This window comes from Gossypium arboreum, chromosome 6 (assembly GCF_025698485.1).
Source record: "Gossypium arboreum isolate Shixiya-1 chromosome 6, ASM2569848v2, whole genome shotgun sequence".
In the NCBI taxonomy this organism is placed as follows: domain Eukaryota; kingdom Viridiplantae; phylum Streptophyta; class Magnoliopsida; order Malvales; family Malvaceae; genus Gossypium; species Gossypium arboreum.
In genome coordinates, this window is record NC_069075.1 from 2,494,894 (window position 1) to 2,510,801 (window position 15,908).

The following is a 15,908-nucleotide window of genomic DNA, read 5'->3' on the forward strand; positions in this document are numbered from 1 at the left end:
TTGTATTGCTCCCTGCTGGTTATGGTGGTGGTGGTGATGAGGGCTTGGGGTTTAGGTTTTTCCACATATGTTGCTGGGGTTTAAATCTATGGGCGTTTTGGTTGACCGGATCAGAATCCACACTGCCTTCTGCTAAACATGGGTCGAAAATTTAGGGTTTATGGGCTATTGGTAGGTAGAGGTATCTATGGCATGGCTTGGGCCGGATTGAAAATTATATTTTATGAAAATTAAATATATAATAAAATGTTTAAATTATATTTTATGGAAATTAAATATAGAATAAAAATTTTAAATTATTTATGCTTAAATTTCAAAATAAATTAAAATTATTAATGATTAAATAAAAACATATTTTATTAAAAATAATGTAGATGAACCTAAAAGATTTAGGTTAATAATTTGTGAATATTAATGGAATTTAATAAAATTTCAAATTTATATTTAAGACCAGACAAAAAAATTTATACCATTAAAATTTCCATGGATTAAATAATTGTCCAAATTTCGATTTACCAAATATAAATATAAAAATATGTTTTATACTTAATTTATTTATTACAATTTATACATAATTTAATAATTTAATTTTTATAGTATAATATATTTAACTTTATTTTGAAATAAATTATTATTTGTGTCTAAAACTAGAAGTGATCATGGGTCGGGTCGAACTAGATTTAAGTCGAGTTTCAATAAAATTTTAGGTCTATTTTTTAGGCTCAAATCCAACCTAAAGTTGAGTCTAAAATTTTATCTAAATCCAATCAAGATAAAAGAAAATGCTAAAATTCGATTTGAGCGAATAAATTAAAAGAAAATAAATTATTTTACTCAAATAACACATTAAGATAGATGTAAGTAAATACCTTTAAATTAGTAATAAAATTAATATTCAAATAATAATAATAAAATAATAATATAATAATAAAACGACACCAAACAATAAAACTAACATTATTTTTTTTTTTTTTTTACATTTGAAATGTCTAAACTCATTTTTAAACTTTTATTTAATTTTATTATTTTTAATTTTTCGACTCTGGCTTTCAAGCCAGGTGTCGCATGATCAGTTATACAAAAAACCTGGTTTTTGTTTGGAGTTCTAAATAATGGTGGACAAAACTACACGTAGAGCCATACAATACAAATCTCCACCGAACCTGGCTTTTAACACAAAAAAAAAAAAAAAACAGAAGCTTTCAACTACTGCGGTCTTTCAATGGCGCTTCCACTTTCCAATGGCTGCACACGGTTAACCTTGTCCCCTCCTGCTCGATTCAGACACCGGTCAACCATTTTCGCAACTCTATCCCCTTCACGGCCCGATACTGTGAACTGGGTCGAAGCCACTTCCAGTTTTTTCGACCAAGATACCAGACCCATCATGTTGTTCGATGGTAATTATAATAATCCTCTCCTTATTTTCCTCAAACAAAACAATTCCTGTTTAGTCTTAATTAAATTCTTGTTTTGTTTTCAACAGGAGTTTGCAACTTATGTAATGGTGGCGTCAGGTTTGTTCGTAATGTTGATCGAAACAGGTCAGTATATATGTGTATATGTATATATACATACATATATATTTACAGTTTTACAAGTATGGGTTTTAAAATTTATCTATGTTATGATGATTTTTTTATAGGAGAATAAGGTTTGAAGCTCTTCAAAGTGAATCAGGGAAGAAGCTATTGAGGAGATCTGGTAGAGCTCCTGATGATATTTCTAGTGTTGTTCTTGTTGAAAAAGATAGGTATTGTTTTATTCACCACTGTCAATCTTAAAATTTGTTGGATTGTGCTTATTGTCTTGTTTTTAGCTACTGCAAAAATGGTTTTTTCACTATTCTCTCTTGTTTGATCATTAAACCTAAGTAATTTCGACTCGAATGTGAGCATCGGATAGTACGAAACTGATTTTGCTAATGGATTTCAGATCATATATTAAATCAGAAGCAGTCTTGAAGATCATGGAATACCTAGAATTGCCTTTCCCTCAGCTTGCATTCTTTCTACAGTTTGTACCTTTGTAAGTCACCCTATTCTGTTTCTACCTTTAGTGTCATAGTCCGGCATAGTTGTGCCTACTATGCCGTAATGCCGGACCATAACACTTAGCTTGTATAGGTTGTCAATGGAGATCTCTGTCATCATTTATTTGTTTTGCTGTTTGCATCAATTGCAGGTTCGTAAGGGACTTCATGTACGACAATGTCGCAAACAACCGGTATGCGATTTTCGGGTATTCGGACTCATGTGAGATATGAATCAATACAATGAATAGTAAGTTACAATGCCTTGCATTTCTTGATCGATAATGTAAATGATGAAACGTTCCGAAATCTTTAAACTATGATTACAATACATATATTAAACATACCGTGTGTAAATGTGGCGTTGTTCGTGTTTATTACACTGGTTCATGCCCTATTAAACAGGTAGTTTCTATGGGGGAAGATAATAGCCTCCTCAAAGTAATGTTTGATTGAAACAAGAACAATTGAAGATTTGTGCATGCATATATAAGAATGCATCAAGGGTATACATTTATATCTATAATAGTCCTATATAGCCTATTGATTATAATCCTTTGAATGAGAGCTAGGGATGCAGGGTTCAAATTCTGCCTCATGAAAACCATGTCGAAATGTACTGAAAGCTCGAACGTATCGTTCCCATTTTACTCTGCACATAAAAACAGGATGAAAAGGGAGTTTATGATACCATACAAAGAATAGTCTCCTAATCCACCATGCAAGGCTTGGTTTTAAAAACTATGGCCTTCTAAGCCTTTGTAAGCCAACTGCAAATCTGCAAAAAAGAATTCTAGAAAGTTAGCTGAAAGTGGGTGAATTTCAGTCTTGAAATCTTTGGTAGATCGTGTCATTTACCCGGTAATTAACAGGACTAAGGAGATACCAAATAACACATACTGGTGCACTTGGTGCTTTGCAACCTTATGTTTTATCTGATATCCCTCTGGAACATGCTTGCTGCTTATGTATCCGTACTGAGGTCGCATTAGAAGGACAAATCCGGCAAGCAATCCGGATACAAACCCTCCTATATGAGCGGAATTATCGACTCGAGGTAGAAATCCAATGGCAAGATTCAGGCAAATAATCAACAACATCGTCGACAGAGCTGAACACTGAATAAACAAGAGTTAGATCCCACGGTTCGGGTACTAAAAGAGGAGATTGAAGATGTTGTGTTCACCTTGTTCGTATAGTTCGACCAGTTCGTAATGAGCTCCGAAAGCATGGATCCCAACAGGCCAAAAAGCGCACCGGATGCACCAACGGAGACGATACTTTTCCTAGCCAGAGATAAAACAGACGTCAAGCTACCTCCGAAGCCGGAAATCATGTATAACGGCCCGATTCTCACTGCAATTTTTCAAGTAACTCGGAAATAAAAAAATTAAAAAAAAAAAAAAGAAAAAAGCACACACCCATTATCAGCATTTTGAAGATAAAAGTTCTTACCGAACCCAAATTCATGTTCCAATCGGATTCCAAGGCCTAAAAGGCTTAACATATTTATTAGTAAATGGACAAGTCCAGCATGAAGCCACATGCATGAGAAGAGACGCCAATATTCCTTCTCTTCTACCACTTGAGTCCAATCAAGGCCCCCTAGTGTCTTCAGCCTGTTGTTAAAAAACAAATATTATATCATGCATGTATATGCATGTACGTATATATGAAGAGGATCAAATTCTTACGTGATATATGAAGGGCCAAGGAGAGGGTTTTCTTTAAAACGTTGAAACGAGTACCTTCCCAAATATTCATACAAAATACATTTTGAAGTCCCACTTGTATGTGGACAATCATTGACATACATGGTATAAATAAATACCGAAGTATTAGCCACGAACACGAGAGGCGTGAACCTTGGTTTCCACGGTTTTGGTGGTGGAGGAGGAGGTATTTTCGACTTATGACGTGGCCTTTTCGATCCTTTCTCGATATCATTGTGAGACGGTGTTGGTTGTACAGGTGGTGATGGTGATGGCCGTGATGGCCGCCCCATCCCTATGATTGTGAAGAAGTAACGTGATGCAAAAGGGTTTCGAGGCCGTCGCCGTCGTCAGATAGGGTGGCGGTGGTGGTGGAAGGTGCGATTATGCACCATAGAAAGCGAGGGAGAGAAACACAGAAGAAATGAAGAGAATTTGGGTGGCAACGAATGAATTTTGCTATGTTGGTATAATTGGTTTTAATCTTTGGTGTTGTTTTTTCTTCTTTTTCCCACTAATACAACTTGTTTTCCTTTTGGGCAAAAACCATCTTATTCATTATCTAATTTATTTTTGAAAGATATCTAATTAATTATATATACTATATATAACCAATTTTAAGTCTTGATTATACTAAAACAATCGGAAAAAAGTTTACCTAAAAAACAAAGATAAAATCAACAATCTTGTTGGGCTTTTTTTTAAAAAAAAAAATTCGACTCGATTATTGTTTTTTTTTTTAATTTTCTATAATGCGAAGTTTAGAGTTTTGATTGTTAGAATCAAATTGGATTAATCAAGTAAAATGGAAATTAGTTCGATGGTTCTACTGATATCTTATAATTGGTGAAAAAGTCTGTTTAATCATTCTCAATTTTGAAATTGAGTAACTTAGTCCCTCTTTAAAAAAGTGGAGTAATTTAATCTTATTAATTTCGAAAGTGAGCAACTAAAGACAATTAATCATAACGTTAATGTTTTTTGTCAATTGTACATAAATTTTTTATTGGTGTAATGACAAATTTAGCCTTCAATATTTACATATTTCGTCATTCTGGCCTTAATTCAAGATAAATTTGTTAAATTAGAACTAAATTGACAAAATGCATTGGCTTTGAGGGTTGAATTTGTTATTATACTAATTAAAATCATGTACAATTGATGAAAGCATTAAATTGTTCTTAGTTTCTCACTTTCGAGATTGACAGAGACTAAATTACTTTGATATTTTTAGAAAGAACAATTTGCTCAATTTCAAAATTGAGAAGGACTGAAGAAATAATTTTACCCATATAATTAAAAAGGAGTAAAGAAATAAAAATCAGACGAACTAGATTGAAACTAAATTAAATATTTAATTTTAATTTTATTGTTATAATTTATAAAATGGATGTTTATGCTATTATTATTTATTTGTATTTATTAATTTAAAATATTAAAAATTTTAATTTTATTATGATTGAATCGAGAATCAATAATATGACCGATCTTTAGTACAATTCTTATAACATTAGACCATCTAGGATATAATAATGGTCGAGGAATAAATTTGAATTTAAAATCGATTTAACTGTGTTTAAAAAGTGATCCAATAATTGAATTTTAATTTGATTATTTGTAATTACACATACATTACATATTTGTGTAATTATTTTAGGTTAAATTGTAAAAATAATCACTTTTATTTACTTCAATTTACATTTTAGTCATTTACGTTATCGTTTTATTACGAAGTAATTACTCTCTTGTTAAACTCTATTACCTCCCTAGCGACAGTCGTATGTGGCAGTCCAAATGTGTTTTAAATGCTAACTTGAATATCTAGTTATTAGGATGAAAATATGTTTTTAATTAAATAAATTTAATTTGGACACCACGTAGGACATCCAAGTTGACATTTAAAACTCATTTGGACTGTCATGTAGGACTGTCGTTAGGGGGATAATAGAATTTAATGGTAGAGTGACTACTTCATAATAAAATGATAACGTAACATTTTAAATATAAATGAACAAAATATAATCCGAAATAAACAAAACCGACTATTTTTATAGTTTACCATTTATTTTATTTGGTTTACATATTCAAAACAATTGAACTTTTAGTACTTTTTTAATGAAAAAATTGAAGTATTTTTAAAAATTGTAAGTGGTCCATTAAGGAATTTTAAATCAATTGTGAAATTACTAAAACTTATAAATATTATTTTAAGGATTTTATTATATTATATAAAATTATTAAAAAATCATGTGTTAATTATTCAATAAGCTAATGTGTCACGTTAACAATCCGTTAGTGGATTAACAAATTTTTTAATAGCAGTGACCAATCCAAATAATTATCTTAATTAGAGAGACTAACTAACAAGAAAAATTAAAGTGACTAGAATAGGAACAATGCTATTTTAAGGGGACCTGTGTTGTAATTTACTTTTTTTAAGGCTTAATGATAAATTTAGCCACTAACATTACATGTTTTGTCAAAATGGTCCTAATTGTATTTTTGAGCTTGTTTTGACCATCAACCTTTGTTTTTTCTTTTTCAAACTGCATTTTTTAAATATATTTATGAAAGTATCGTTAAAAAAAATTAACATAGATGATGTGGAATATTTAAAAATAACGTCAATAACGTTAACATAAAAATTGGATAGAGAGGTCAAGATTTTTAAATAAAAAGAAATACATGGATTTAATGTCTCAAAATTAAAATGTAGCGACTAAATTTTAAATTTCAAAAGAGTATAAGAATCTCCAACATATTTAAACTTAAAATAAATGAAAGAAATACATGCTATTCTTTACTTGCATTTTTTTATGGTTTTCGAAATTAGACTACTAAACATAAATACTAATTAAAATATTAAAATTTTAAATACGATAGCACGCACATGAAGTATACATTAACTGCTATGCGGGTTGCTACGCCAACATAATTTAAAAAATATTTTACTCAATACTTTCATTAAAAGAATAATTTAACTCTTTTCAAATTTAACTTAAAAATAAAATAAAATTTAAATTAATAAAAATATAAATATTAAAAGATAAATTTAATATTATGTAATAAAAGTCAAAGATTGGGAAATGAGAAAAGTAAAAGGTTGGTATCAAAATTCAAAACCCATAATTTAATTAATCTCCAAAAGAATATAGAGGCCCCATCACCCACCTACCATCAATCAATACAAATGAGAAATTTTTATTTTTATTTTAAAAATTTTAAAAATTTTAATTTAATCTTTTTAATTTTTTAATTCTCATTAATGTCATAAAAATTTTAATTACACTTCAAATTTTGTTTATTTTAAAATCGCAATTGATATCAAACTTCATAATTTAAAATTGTCTATGAATTAACTCGAGCGATTAATTCATAAATAGGTAGATCAAATCAATCAAACAAAATCGATAAGTTGATGGATTCAATTTTGAAAACCTTTTAATTGATCACCATGGAAAATGGTTCTTGAAATAATAGAGGTCAATGTAATAATAGAGGTCAAATTATAATAAAAAATTTCTTGATCTCCAAGCACAAGACTTAGATAATCACAACAAGCCTGATCGGTTCTTCATAGTTGTTCAAATTCCAACTATCTTTCACCAGAATTCTGCTACTGCATCTGCTCCAACTAAACAAAAGAGTCGAGACCAGTGCTAATTTGGTGGATCTTCTTCCATCCACTACCTGTCTTCTTCGTATCTTTGGCTAAAAAAGTAAGCTACTTTGATTTCCTTCTCTGGGTATACACTCTGTGAATCTGCTTGCTTTATCTTTACTATCCATAATGAAAGCTCTTATGGTTGAAACCCTATCTTCTTTAACTTCATTTGATGTGCGTCCTCTTCATAACTGTACCACAATCGCCTTCTACCTCAATCTGTTTAAACCCCATCTTCTTTAACTTCATTTTTCTTTGACTTCTCCACATTACCTGACTTTATTTTTAACACAATTCTCTTTGCATCCACATCTCACTTGTTTCCTTTATTTTATCCTTCATTTACCAGAATCATGGGCAATTGCTGCTCCGTACAATGTAGTTTCGAGAATTTCCTTCTTCGTGGCTGGGATTTCATTGTCGGTCATGCTAATTATGTCTGCAAGCTTAAACAAACTCTTCCAACTTTATCTGCTGCCCTTCAAGAACTGAGGGCGCTAAGAAATGACGTGCAACGGGAAGTTGATGTGGCTGACCAACGACTATTGAAGCCATTTGAGCGAGTTCAGCTATGGCTTTCAACAGCGGACACTATGATAACAGAGGCTGAAAATTTGGTTTCACATGGTCCTCAACAAATGAATAACTTGTGTCTCGGTGGTTGCATTTCCGAGAATTGCTTGTCTAGCTACAAGTTTGGTAAAAGGGTGGCCGAAATGCTTCAAGAAATAAGTGATCATAAGAGTAAAGGAGCTTTTGAGAAAGTAGCAGAGGATCAGCCCGCAGCTTCAGTGGTAGTTAGACCTTTAGAGCAGCCGGTTGCTCTAGAATCGACAATCCAAAAGGTATGGAGCTGCATCGAGGACAAAGATGTGGGGATCATTGGCCTCTATGGCTTAGGGGGTGTTGGCAAGACAACACTCTTGACCCAAATTAACAACAAGTTCGGCACCACAGGGAATGACTTTAAAGTTGTTATCTGGGCGTTGGTGTCTAAAGATTACGATGTTGGAAAGATTCAAGATAGGATTGGTGAAAATATTGGTTTTTTGGAATCCTGGAAGAATAAAAGTGTTGACCAGAAAGCTGTAGATATCTATGGGATCTTGAGTAACAAGAGATTTGTTGTATTATTGGATGATTTATGGGAGAGGGTGGATTTGAACCAAGTTGGGATTCCAAAACCAAGCCAAGAAAATGGTTCCAAACTTATTTTTACTACTCGATATTTGGAGGTATGTGGCGAAATGGGTGTTCGAAAGAAAATCAAAGTGGAATGCCTGGAACCGGAGAAGGCTTGGGAATTGTTCCAAGATAAGGTTGGAGATGAAACGCTCAACAGCCATCCAGATATTCCAAACCTAGCTAAACAAGTAGCTGAAAGGTGCGGTGGGTTGCCTCTTTCACTAATTACAATTGGTCGTGCCATGGCTTGCAAGACAACACTTGGGGAATGGAAATATGCAATTGAGATGTTGAAGCGATGTGCATTGCCAAAAATGGAAAATGAGGTATTTCCGCTTTTAAAATTCAGTTATGATAATTTGCCTGATGTCACAATGAAATGTTGCCTCCTATATTGTTGTCTGCATCCTGAAGATTATTGTATTCCCAAAAAGAGATTAGTGGAGTATTGGTTTTGTGAAGGGCTGTTGAATCAATTTGATAGAATCAGTGATGCTCAAATGCAAGGAGACTATATTGTCAACTCTCTTCTTAGTGCATGTTTATTGGAAAGGGATGGAGAATATTCTGTGAAGATGCATGATGTGATCCGTGACATGGCTTTATGGATTACACGCGAGCTCGAAGTAACAGAAAATAATTTTTTTGTAAAAGCAGGGGCTCAATTATGTGAAGAACCAGATGTTAAAACATGGGAAAGAGTAAAAAGAATGTCAGTGATGAAAAATAATATTAAAGTTCTCAAAGAAACACCCAAATGCCCAAACCTTAGAACCTTGTTTCTTGGCCAAAATGAGTTGAAAGTGATCAGCAACGGTTTCTTCCAATTTATACCTCATCTAACTGTATTGGATTTGTCAAGAAACTTTGGATTACGAGTGCTACCTAAAGGAATTTCGGAATTGATTTCGCTAGAATGTCTTGATCTATCAGCTACTTTCATAGAAGAGTTGCCAATAGAATTGAAATCGTTGACAAAACTAAAAATGTTGGACTTGAGTTATATGCACAATCTCAGAAAAATCCCACGACAATTGATATCTAATTTTGTTAAATTGCAAATATTCAGAATAGGGCGTCTGGGAAATGGAGATTATGGAGTTGACAATGTTTTGTCTTGGGGTATGGAAAAGCTTATAGAGGAGTTGAAAGGTTTGCATCATTTGAATATACTATCGATAACGATAAAAAGCATGATTTCTCTAGAAAGATTCCTGAGCTTTAACTTGTTTCGATGCTGCACTCAAGCACTAGAACTTAGAGATTTTAGCGTATTAAAAGTGTTTAATGTTTTATGTTTAGAAAATTTGGAGCATCTAGAGACACTAGAATTCTTGGATTGTGAAAGTATGAAGGAGATAAAAATGGAAAAGCTGCATCCCTGGGTTTTTTCAAGTACTAATCATACTTCACGCTTTCACACATTGAGCACAGTTCGAATTTTCGAATGTAACAAATTGAGAGACATGACCTGGTTGATTCTTGCACCTAATCTAAGCTACATTGGGATATTTGGGTGTAAAAAAATGGAAGAAATATTGAGTGAGAGAAAACTTGATGAAGTTACAGGTGTGACTGAAATTTCATATCCTAAACCATTTCTGAAGCTTGAAACACTTCACTTATTTCGTCTACCAAAATTGAAGAGCATATACTGGAATGCCCTACCCTTCCCACGTCTGAAACATATTCATATATTTGGCTGCCGAGGACTGAAGAAGCTTCCTCTCAACTCAGACAGTGCAAAAGGGAATCTCCTCACTATTGAGGGAAGCAAACATTGGTGGGCAAGAGTAGAATGGGAAAATGAAGCCACTCAATATGCTTTTCTCCCTTCTTTCAAGCCTTTAGCTTCATTCAAGCCTGCATGATCTGTAAAAGATCCTAAAAATTGCAAAGTGCAAAGTGATTCATTGTTGTGTGATGTTTGAATTTTGAAAAAATAAGGCTGCTGCTGCCTTTTTTTCTATTTTGCTATCAATGTTCCATTTGTCCTAAACTATAATGAAATGTAATGGCACTTGAGTTGATAATTATCAAATATTTTCAATTCAGTCTAACAAGGTTTCAAATGGCTCCACAAACACCCATTAAATTATCAACTTATGGTAAAATGTTTATTAAATCAATCAACATAGTTTTAAGGTTTTGAATGTAAACTCTAAATTGAAGAACACCTGAGCTAAGTGAAGGCAAATGTTTTTCAATCCTTTTTGTTGAAAATTAGCAAATTCCATCTTAGATTTAAAAAAAAAATTTGAAATCTTCAACCATTTTAGTTGATTCCATCACCCAGAGTCAATCAATAGACAATGCCCTTTGCTCACAGCTCTAAGATAAGTATGATGCGGTGCACAAACCTGCAATCTCGACATGTATATGGATGCTGCTTGTAAGACAAGATCTTAAATGATTACAATTTCTATGTATTTATATAAATACATGACTATTAATTAAGAAGGGACAATGATAAATTAAACTCTACTGTTTACCTTTTTTGTGACTTAGTCCTTATTTCAAATGTTCATGTTGTTATCTTAGATGTTCCTTTTCCTATGGCAACTCTATTGGTTCATCTCTGTCTTGTTTTTCTTTTCCTTCGTCTGAAATATATGCCTGTTAATGGCAGTTTGTGGCAAATGTTGAGGACATGATCGGTTTCAGTAAAGGATCGGGGAAGCTTTACATGATCATTGATCTCGAGTAGGCTAGAGTTGGAACGACACGAAAAGTCAAAAGTGACTACCCTTTTTGGAAAGAGTCTTTCCACATTTACTGCACACATATGGCTAACAACGTAATCTTCATCGACAAACAAGCCAGGTCTATACTTCTTTTGGAGCAAAACTAATGGGCATAGCATATTTGCCTGTTGGGGATATCTTATCAGGGGAAGAAGCGGATAGGTGGATTGAACTCAAGGATGAAGACAAGCAAAACTTGGATGATAAGGCTAAAATCCATGTCAAGATTCGTTATTTCGATGTTTCCAAGGACCGGAACTGGAACCGTGGTATCGTAAGTCAGATGTTAGAATTAAGTGACCCAAATTCTTATTTAAATAAAATACGATGGAAAATAAAATAAAAGTAAAATCCATATAGAACTAGACTTCTTTTATTTTATTTTAGAATAAGGTTTTTAAACCTTATTAAACTCCATCTATTTTATATTGATTAGGATAAGGTGTTTCAATCCTACTAGAATATGGCTTTGCAAGCCTATAAATAGACATAGTCTATTCCTCTTGTATTTGAGTAAAAATTTTTCGACATAGTGAATTTTCTTCTCCTCTGCTGTGGTTTTTTTCGAAAGGGTTTCCACGTAAAATTTATGTGTTCTTTATTTTTATTTATTTTATTCTATTTTATTTTTCACAAATTGGTATCGAGCTTAGGGTTATTCATCTCGATCACGGTAATGGCGTCTTTGAAGTATGAAATTCATTGTTGGATCGCAACACAGATTTGCGTTGTGGCAAATTAAGATGCAAGCGGTTCTTACGAGATGGATCTAGAGGATGCCTGCTAGGATAGATAAGATGCCTTGACATTAACAGATGAAGAGAAGAAGCGTAAGGATCGAAAGGCATTAACACAATTACATCGCATTTGTCCAGCGAAATTTTGCGAGGATGTGATGAAAGAGAAAAGCTACATTGCATTATGGAAGAGGCTAGAACAAATATGTATGTCGAAAACTCTAACAAGCAAGTTGCATATGAAGCGGCGTCTTTATGCTCATCGTTTGGAGGAAGGTGCGTCGTACACGAACACTTAACGGTGTTTAAAGAAATTCTCTCAAACTTGGAGGCCATGGAGGTTCGATATGATAAGGAAGATCTAGGGTTGATTCTACTTTGTTCGTTGCCCGTCTTATTCAACCTTTAGAGACACGATTTTATATAGCCATGAGTCTCTCACGGTTGATGAGGTTTATGATTCTTTAACCTCGTATGATAAGATGAAGCATCTTGTGGTTAAACCCAACTCTCGGGGAGGTCTCATTGTTCGTGGGAGACAAGACCGGAATGTTGATGATGATCGTGGTAGAACACGAGAGCGGAATCCTCGTGGTAAATCTAAGGGTAGATCGAAATCTTCAAGCAGAGGTAAAACTTGCAACTTCGCAAGAAGAAAGGGCACATTAAATCTGAGTGCTATAAGCTACAAAATAAGATTAAAAGGGAGGCTGCGAATCAAAGGGAAAACAACCGGAAAATTCGGTGAAGGCGATGTTGTAGAAGACTACAATGATGGTGAACTTCTAGTTGCTTCATCAATGATTCTAAAGTGGCGAGGTGGATACTTGATTGATTTGCACCTTCCACATGAGTCCCAATCGGGATTGGTTTACAACTTATGAAACGATGTCTGAAGGTGTTGTTTTGATGGGAAATAATGCTTCATGTAAAATCGCGGTGTTGGAACAATTAAAGTTAAGATGTTTGATGGAGTTGTCGAACACTTAGTGACGTGCGGCATGTTCGAATTGAAAAGAAATTTAATTTCGTTGAGTACTCTTGATTCAAAAGTGCAGATACACAGTGAAAGTGGGGTTTTAAAGATTTCAAAGGGTCCCTTGTTGTGATGAAAGGGCAAAGAAAGATTGCCAAGTTATATGTTTCTGAGGTTCTCTTATTCTTGGTGATCATTTGTCGCTTCCTCTTCCTTGTCGGATGATGATATTACTAAACTTTGGCATATCGCCTAGGGCATATGAGTGAGAATGGCATGGCGAAATTAAGCAAAGAGGACTTCTTAATGGGCAAGGAATTTGCAAACCGAATTTACGTGAGCACCTTGTTTTTGGGAAGCAAAAGAGTTCGATTCACTAGAGGAATCCATAACACGAAGGAAGCGTTGGAGTATATCCATTACGATCTGTGGGGGCCGTCGAGTGCCTTGAGAGGTGGAGCTAATTATATGCTAATCTTTATTGATGATTTTTCCGAGAAAAGTTTGGGCGTTCTTCACGAAGCGAAGCGATGTGTTTTCCACATTTAAGTCTTGGAAAATTATGATTGAAAAGCAGACGGGAAAAGCAGATAAAATACCTCCGTCTGAGACAATGGCTTAGAGTTACATTACGATGAGTTTAATAGATTGTGCAAGTCGGAAGGATCATGAGACACTTGACGGTTCGTCATACTCCACAACAAAAGCGGCGTTGCGAGCGAATGAACGAGCGATCATGGAGAAGGTTCTATGTATGTTGTCAAATGCCAACTTACGAAGTCATTTTGGGCGAAGCGACCTCTCTTGCATGTTTTTGATCAACCGATCTCCATCCGTTGCCATTGAGAAAAAGACTCCACAAGAGGTATGGTGCGGTAATCCTGCTAATTATTACGATTTAAAGATTTTTGGGTGTCCTGCGTATGCTCATGTTGATAATGGAAAATTGGAACCGAGATCCATTAAATGCGTTTTCTTGGTTATAAAGTGGTGTAAAGGTTATAAGTTATGGTGTCTGAAAATAGAAAAGTTGTGATTAGCGGAGATGTTGTTTTTGATGAAGCGCTATGCTACCTAACTTATCTCTTAAAGACTCTTCCAATAAAGAAAACCAAAAGTAGGTGGAGCATCAGTTAATCTGAATCAACTCCTCAAGCCATACAAAAATTGAGAATAGAGTTGCTTCTTCACCGCAATACTCTATCGCCAAAAAGCAGGACAAGAAGAGAAATTAAACCTCCAAAGAAGTATGCGAGGTTGATCTAGTTGCTTATGCTTTAAATGTGGTGAAGATATAGATGCGAATCAAGAGCCATTTAATTATTACGAGGCGATTAGTGCATGAAGACTCGAGAAAAGTGGATGTTTGCTATGCAAGAGGAGATGGAATCACTCCACAAAAAGCAGAACATGGGATCTTGTAAAACTTCCTAAAGGTAAAAAGGCATTAGTTGTAAATGGGTGTTAAAAAGAAAGAAGGGACTCAGGAGTTGAAGAACCGGATATAAAGCAAGGCTTGTTGCAAAGGGTTCTGATCAAATTCGAGTGGACTTCAGATGTGTTCTCTCCGGTTGTTAAGCATAGTTCGATTCGAGCTTTGCTTGGTATTGTGGCCATGCATGATTTGGAGCTTGAGCGGTTAGATGTAAAAAGCGCATTTTGCATGGAGAACTTGAGGAAGATATTTACATGCAACAACGGAAGGTTTTATAGTCTCGAAAAAAGAGGACTATGTTTGCTTCTTTGAAAAAGTCCCTTTACGGTTTGAAAGCATCACCAAGACAGTGGTACAAGAGGTTTGATTCCTTTATGACTTCTCATGATTTCAAAAGAAGTAGTTTTGACAGTTGTGTCTACTTTAAGAAAAACAGTGATGGTTCTTTTGTGTATCTACTTCTTTATGTTGATGACATGTTGATAGCGACAAAAGATAAAGAGAGATAAGAAAGGTTAAAGCCCAACTAAGTGAAGAATTTGAGATGAAAGATTTAGGACCAGCAAAGAAGATACTTGGTATGGAGATTCTCGAGATAGAAAAGCAAGTAAATTGTACCTAAGTCGGAAGGGTACATTGAGAAAGTTCTTTGCGAGTTCAATATGCAGAGTGCTAAGCTGTTAGTACTCCTTTAGCGACCATTTCGACTTTCATCGGCCTTATCTCCTCAATCGGATAATGAGATTGAGTACATGTCACATGTTCCATACTCTAGTGCGATGGGATCTCTCATGTATGCTATGCTTTGTTCACGTCGGTTATCATATGCGATCGGTGCGATTAGCGATACATGGCGAATCACGGTAAAGAACACTTGGAAAGCGATTCGATGGATTTTAAGATACTTACGAGGCACTACTAATGTTTGCTTACAGTTTGGAAGAACTAAAGATGGAGTTATAGGGTATGTTGATGCTGATTTTCTTTGGAGACCTTGATAGAAGAAGATCTCTCACGAGTTACGTCTTTACAATCGGAGGTTGTGCAATTAGTTGGAAAGCCACTTTGCAAACTACGATCGCTTTGTCTACCACTGAAGTGAGTACATGGCGATTCTTGAGGCTTGTAAAGAAGCTATTTGGTTGAAGGACTATTTAGTGAACTCAATGAAGACCTTCAAATCAGCCACGATATTTTGTGACGATCAGTGCCATCTTTCTTACAAAAGATCAAATGTTTCATGAGAGAACAAAACACATTGATATTCGGTATCATTTTGTTCGTGATATTATTGCTCGTGGTGATATTGTTGTGAGCAAAATTAGCACTCATGAAAATCCTGCAGATATGATGACTAAGTCACTTCCTATAACCAAGTTTGAGCATTGCTTAGACTTGGTTGGTGTTCATTGTTGAAGTTAAA

The 15,908-nt window shown here is 34.4% G+C and overlaps 4 protein-coding genes across 4 annotated transcripts; 2 read left to right on the plus strand and 2 right to left on the minus strand.

The window, feature by feature from the left end:
- The first annotated feature begins 1,111 nt into the window (after window positions 1-1,111).
- LOC108486779 (DCC family protein At1g52590, chloroplastic) lies at window positions 1,112-2,558 on the plus strand. Its single transcript, XM_017791003.2, has 5 exons — window positions 1,112-1,400; window positions 1,487-1,544; window positions 1,646-1,753; window positions 1,936-2,028; window positions 2,185-2,558. Exons 1-5 carry the CDS (start codon window positions 1,223-1,225, stop codon window positions 2,264-2,266), a joined length of 519 nt encoding a protein of 172 aa, XP_017646492.1. The 5' UTR covers window positions 1,112-1,222; the 3' UTR covers window positions 2,267-2,558.
- On the minus strand, window positions 2,390-3,383 carry LOC108484989 (RHOMBOID-like protein 5). The gene is made up of 3 exons (XM_017788861.2): window positions 3,219-3,383; window positions 2,891-3,150; window positions 2,390-2,810 (listed from the first exon to the last, which is right to left on the minus strand). The coding sequence occupies exons 1-3, from the start codon at window positions 3,366-3,368 to the stop codon at window positions 2,774-2,776; spliced, it is 447 nt and encodes a 148-aa protein (XP_017644350.2). The 5' UTR covers window positions 3,369-3,383; the 3' UTR covers window positions 2,390-2,773.
- Window positions 3,384-3,398: 15 nt separating this feature from the next.
- On the minus strand, window positions 3,399-4,317 carry LOC128294064 (RHOMBOID-like protein 5). The gene is made up of 3 exons (XM_053029795.1): window positions 3,727-4,317; window positions 3,488-3,651; window positions 3,399-3,406 (listed from the first exon to the last, which is right to left on the minus strand). Exons 1-3 carry the CDS (start codon window positions 4,035-4,037, stop codon window positions 3,399-3,401), a joined length of 483 nt encoding a protein of 160 aa, XP_052885755.1. The 5' UTR covers window positions 4,038-4,317.
- A 2,744-nt stretch (window positions 4,318-7,061) lies between these two features.
- Window positions 7,062-10,634, plus strand: LOC108486006 (disease resistance protein SUMM2-like). Its single transcript, XM_017789837.2, has 2 exons — window positions 7,062-7,463; window positions 7,758-10,634. The coding sequence occupies exon 2, from the start codon at window positions 7,762-7,764 to the stop codon at window positions 10,462-10,464; it is 2,703 nt and encodes a 900-aa protein (XP_017645326.2). The 5' UTR covers window positions 7,062-7,463; window positions 7,758-7,761; the 3' UTR covers window positions 10,465-10,634.
- The last annotated feature ends 5,274 nt before the right edge of the window (window positions 10,635-15,908 follow it).

Excerpts from the sequence above, each read along its gene's own strand:
- LOC108486779 (XM_017791003.2), top strand. The coding sequence starts at position 1,223 with ATGGCGCTTCCACTTTCCAATGGCTGCACACGGTTAACCTTGTCCCCT. Across the intron at positions 1,545-1,645 it reads CGTAATGTTGATCGAAACAG|GAGAATAAGGTTTGAAGCTC; the intron begins GTCAGTATATAT and ends ATTTTTTTATAG. Across the intron at positions 1,754-1,935 it reads GTTCTTGTTGAAAAAGATAG|ATCATATATTAAATCAGAAG; the intron begins GTATTGTTTTAT and ends AATGGATTTCAG.
- LOC108486006 (XM_017789837.2), top strand. The coding sequence starts at position 7,762 with ATGGGCAATTGCTGCTCCGTACAATGTAGTTTCGAGAATTTCCTTCTT.
- LOC108484989 (XM_017788861.2), bottom strand. The coding sequence starts at position 3,368 with ATGATTTCCGGCTTCGGAGGTAGCTTGACGTCTGTTTTATCTCTGGCT. Across the intron at positions 3,151-3,218 it reads GGTCGAACTATACGAACAAG|TGTTCAGCTCTGTCGACGAT; the intron begins GTGAACACAACA and ends TTGTTTATTCAG. Across the intron at positions 2,811-2,890 it reads TTAGTCCTGTTAATTACCGG|ATTTGCAGTTGGCTTACAAA; the intron begins GTAAATGACACG and ends TCTTTTTTGCAG.
- LOC128294064 (XM_053029795.1), bottom strand. The coding sequence starts at position 4,037 with ATGGGGCGGCCATCACGGCCATCACCATCACCACCTGTACAACCAACA. Across the intron at positions 3,652-3,726 it reads CTTGGCCCTTCATATATCAC|GCTGAAGACACTAGGGGGCC; the intron begins GTAAGAATTTGA and ends TTTTAACAACAG.